Source organism: Octopus bimaculoides, chromosome 19, assembly GCF_001194135.2.
Source record: "Octopus bimaculoides isolate UCB-OBI-ISO-001 chromosome 19, ASM119413v2, whole genome shotgun sequence".
NCBI lineage: Eukaryota > Metazoa > Mollusca > Cephalopoda > Octopoda > Octopodidae > Octopus > Octopus bimaculoides.
Genome location: NC_068999.1, coordinates 46,172,332 through 46,174,980, shown reverse-complemented (window position 1 = coordinate 46,174,980; position 2,649 = coordinate 46,172,332). Strand labels below are relative to the sequence as shown.

At 37.4% G+C, this 2,649-nt stretch overlaps 1 protein-coding gene across 1 annotated transcript; it reads right to left on the bottom strand.

Annotated features, from left to right (window-relative positions):
* Nucleotides 1–12: 12 nt before the first annotated feature.
* LOC106877734 (patatin-like phospholipase domain-containing protein 4) lies at nt 13–2,400 on the bottom strand. Its single transcript, XM_014926726.2, has 3 exons — nt 2,143–2,400; nt 1,294–1,359; nt 13–602 (listed from the first exon to the last, which is right to left on the bottom strand). The coding sequence occupies exons 1-3, from the start codon at nt 2,383–2,385 to the stop codon at nt 267–269; spliced, it is 645 nt and encodes a 214-aa protein (XP_014782212.2). The 5' UTR covers nt 2,386–2,400; the 3' UTR covers nt 13–266.
* Nucleotides 2,401–2,649: the final 249 nt, after the last annotated feature.

Genomic DNA, 2,649 nt, shown 5'->3' with positions numbered 1-2,649 from the left:
TATATATATATATATATATATATATATATATATATTTATTATATATGCATGCATATGTGTGTATGTGTGTGTATATATATATACATATATTTATATATATATATTTATGTGTATGTATTTCTACATATATGTGTGTGTGTGTGTGTGTGTGTATATATAAATATATTAAATATGGGTAACTAAGAACCTTGAAGAGTTTCTTGTTTTTCGGTTAAAAAAAAAAACCAACATTTAGAAAATAATTTCCACAGAACCAGAGGAATTGGTCATAACGAAGTTTCACAACGTACATTGATTGTAGAATTCCTCAGTTTATGAGATTCATAACAGCCTTCTTGTCGAAGAAACCGTTCTGTATCCATTTGACCTTTTAGGAAATAACTTCTTAATGTTTCTTTGGAAGGAGGAAACAACGCCTGGTGCATTCTTCGGAAGTTCTTCCAGTTCACTTGGAAAGTCTGCTCTTTAAATGTCACAAATATGCCACGGCCCAACTTGTCGGCGGGGCAAATGTCTTGCCATCCTGCAAAGGGAGAAACGTGGATGGTTCTTCCTTCAGAAAACGATGGGAGGTTGTTGGTCCATCCGCCGTCCAAGTATTTCTGAAATGAAATTGTAAAGGGGGAAAAAAAATGTAATCAATGAGTAGAAATATAACATTGTTCGACCAGCATATACGAATTCTCCTTCAGCCTGTTCTCTGTCTTCTGTGTGTGTGTGTGTGTGTGTGTGTGTGTGTGTGTGTGCATGTGCATGTGCGTGTATGTGTGTAAGTGTTTGTTCATCTGTATGTGTGTGTACGTGTGTGTACATGTTTTGTGCATGTGTTTGCGTCCAGTTTTCACTGTATAAACATCATACACACACACTCACAGACACACACTCACACACACACACACACACTTCCATAATTGTTTAAATTTATAAAGCTGTCCATGCGTATATAACTATATTCAAACATTCCTATACAGACATTTACAAACAGGTACAACATTGATCGCAATTGTTAGGCATTCTTCATCCATTAATATTGTCCTCCACACCTGTTGTCTACACTACCTGTCTTCGTCTTTCGGTTCTTTTTGTGAATTCTCCCCCTATATATATATATATATATATATATATATATATATACATACATATATACATACATGCTTGTATGTGTGTATGTATGTATGTATGTATATGTCCATGTATGTTAGCATACCTTCACGTAAATTTCCACATACTCATATATATACATTATACATCAACAAGCATCCATCTGTAATGTCTAAACTGAAAATTTCTCACCTTGCCTCGGATCACCGGTGGTTTCAGTCCTGCATAGACAGGGATGTAACTGCTCGCAAGAAGGCACTGACAAAGGAAATAAAAACAGTTTATCAGAGACACACAAACCACATGTTATACTAAATATTGTATTTGGTGTAGCCCATCTTTTACAACAAGACAAAACAATGTACATGATAACACTTCCAATCAGTTAAACATAGACACCACAAGAGCCACTGCCTGGTACTGCATCAGGGCATTTATTATTATTATCATTATTATTATTATTATTATTATTATTATTATTGTTATTAAGGTGGTGAGCAGGCAGAATTATTAACATGCAAAGCAAAATGCTTTGCGGTATTTCGCCCGTCGCTGCATTCTGAGTTCACCAGCTGGCTATACGACACGATCTGTGCTCTTATATTTTCGAACAAGGGAATCTAGCACCTCCACTCAGCTCAAAACACTATCTGTGTATTGCAATTTCTGGGTTATTGGAGTAAAGATTGTTTGCCAACATAACATGGCAGTCTTGGTTTAGGACAAATGTTGCTTTTATTTTACCCCTAGGAGACATCGTCTCCAGCTGGCTGTGCGACATGATATTGTTTTGAGCTGAGTGGGGGTTGCTAGATTTCCTTGTTCGAAAATATAAGGACACAGATCGTGTTGTATAGCCAGCTGGAGACGATGTCTCCTGGGGCTAAATTACAGTAACATTAGTCCTAAACCAGGACTGCCATGTTATGTTGGCAAACAATCTTTACTCCAAAGTGCTGTTTCTGAATATCTCTCGTTGTGAGATTTAAAAATAGTAATTTTCTAATGGTAAAATCAAGCGAATAATTTTGAGTGTCTCACCTGCATCAATTCCTGTCTGTTACTGAAATGTGAGAGAATTTCATTCCTTCTCGATTCCATGTTGGTCACAGACACATACAATCGACCGCTGGCCATTTCATGAGCATTGTTGGGGAGGTTATCATCCAGGAATTTCTCTAGCGACTTCATTAGGCTGTACTTTGGTGTAAGGACTCCAAGAGGTTGTGCATGTATTTCGTCAGCCAAATCATAGGCAAACTTGACACAATCCTTCAAACACATAAATATGGTTAATGATTAACGATTAACTGTATTTCAAAGAATTTCTTGAATATAACTCACAATAATACAATACAATACAGTCATCATCATCATCGTTTAACGTCTGTTTTCTTTGCTGGCATGGGCTGGACGGTTTGACTGAGGTCTGGAGAGCCAGTGGCTGCACCAGGCTCCAATCTGATCTGGCAGAGTTTCTACAGCTGGATGCCCTTCCTAACGCCAACCACTCTGAGAGTGTAGTAGGTGCTTTTTACGTGCCACCAG

Excerpts from the sequence above, each read along its gene's own strand:
- LOC106877734 (XM_014926726.2), bottom strand. The coding sequence starts at position 2,385 with ATGTGTTTGAAGGATTGTGTCAAGTTTGCCTATGATTTGGCTGACGAA. Across the intron at positions 1,360-2,142 it reads ACAGACAGGAATTGATGCAG|TGCCTTCTTGCGAGCAGTTA; the intron begins GTGAGACACTCA and ends TTCCTTTGTCAG. Across the intron at positions 603-1,293 it reads CACCGGTGATCCGAGGCAAG|AAATACTTGGACGGCGGATG; the intron begins GTGAGAAATTTT and ends ATTTCATTTCAG.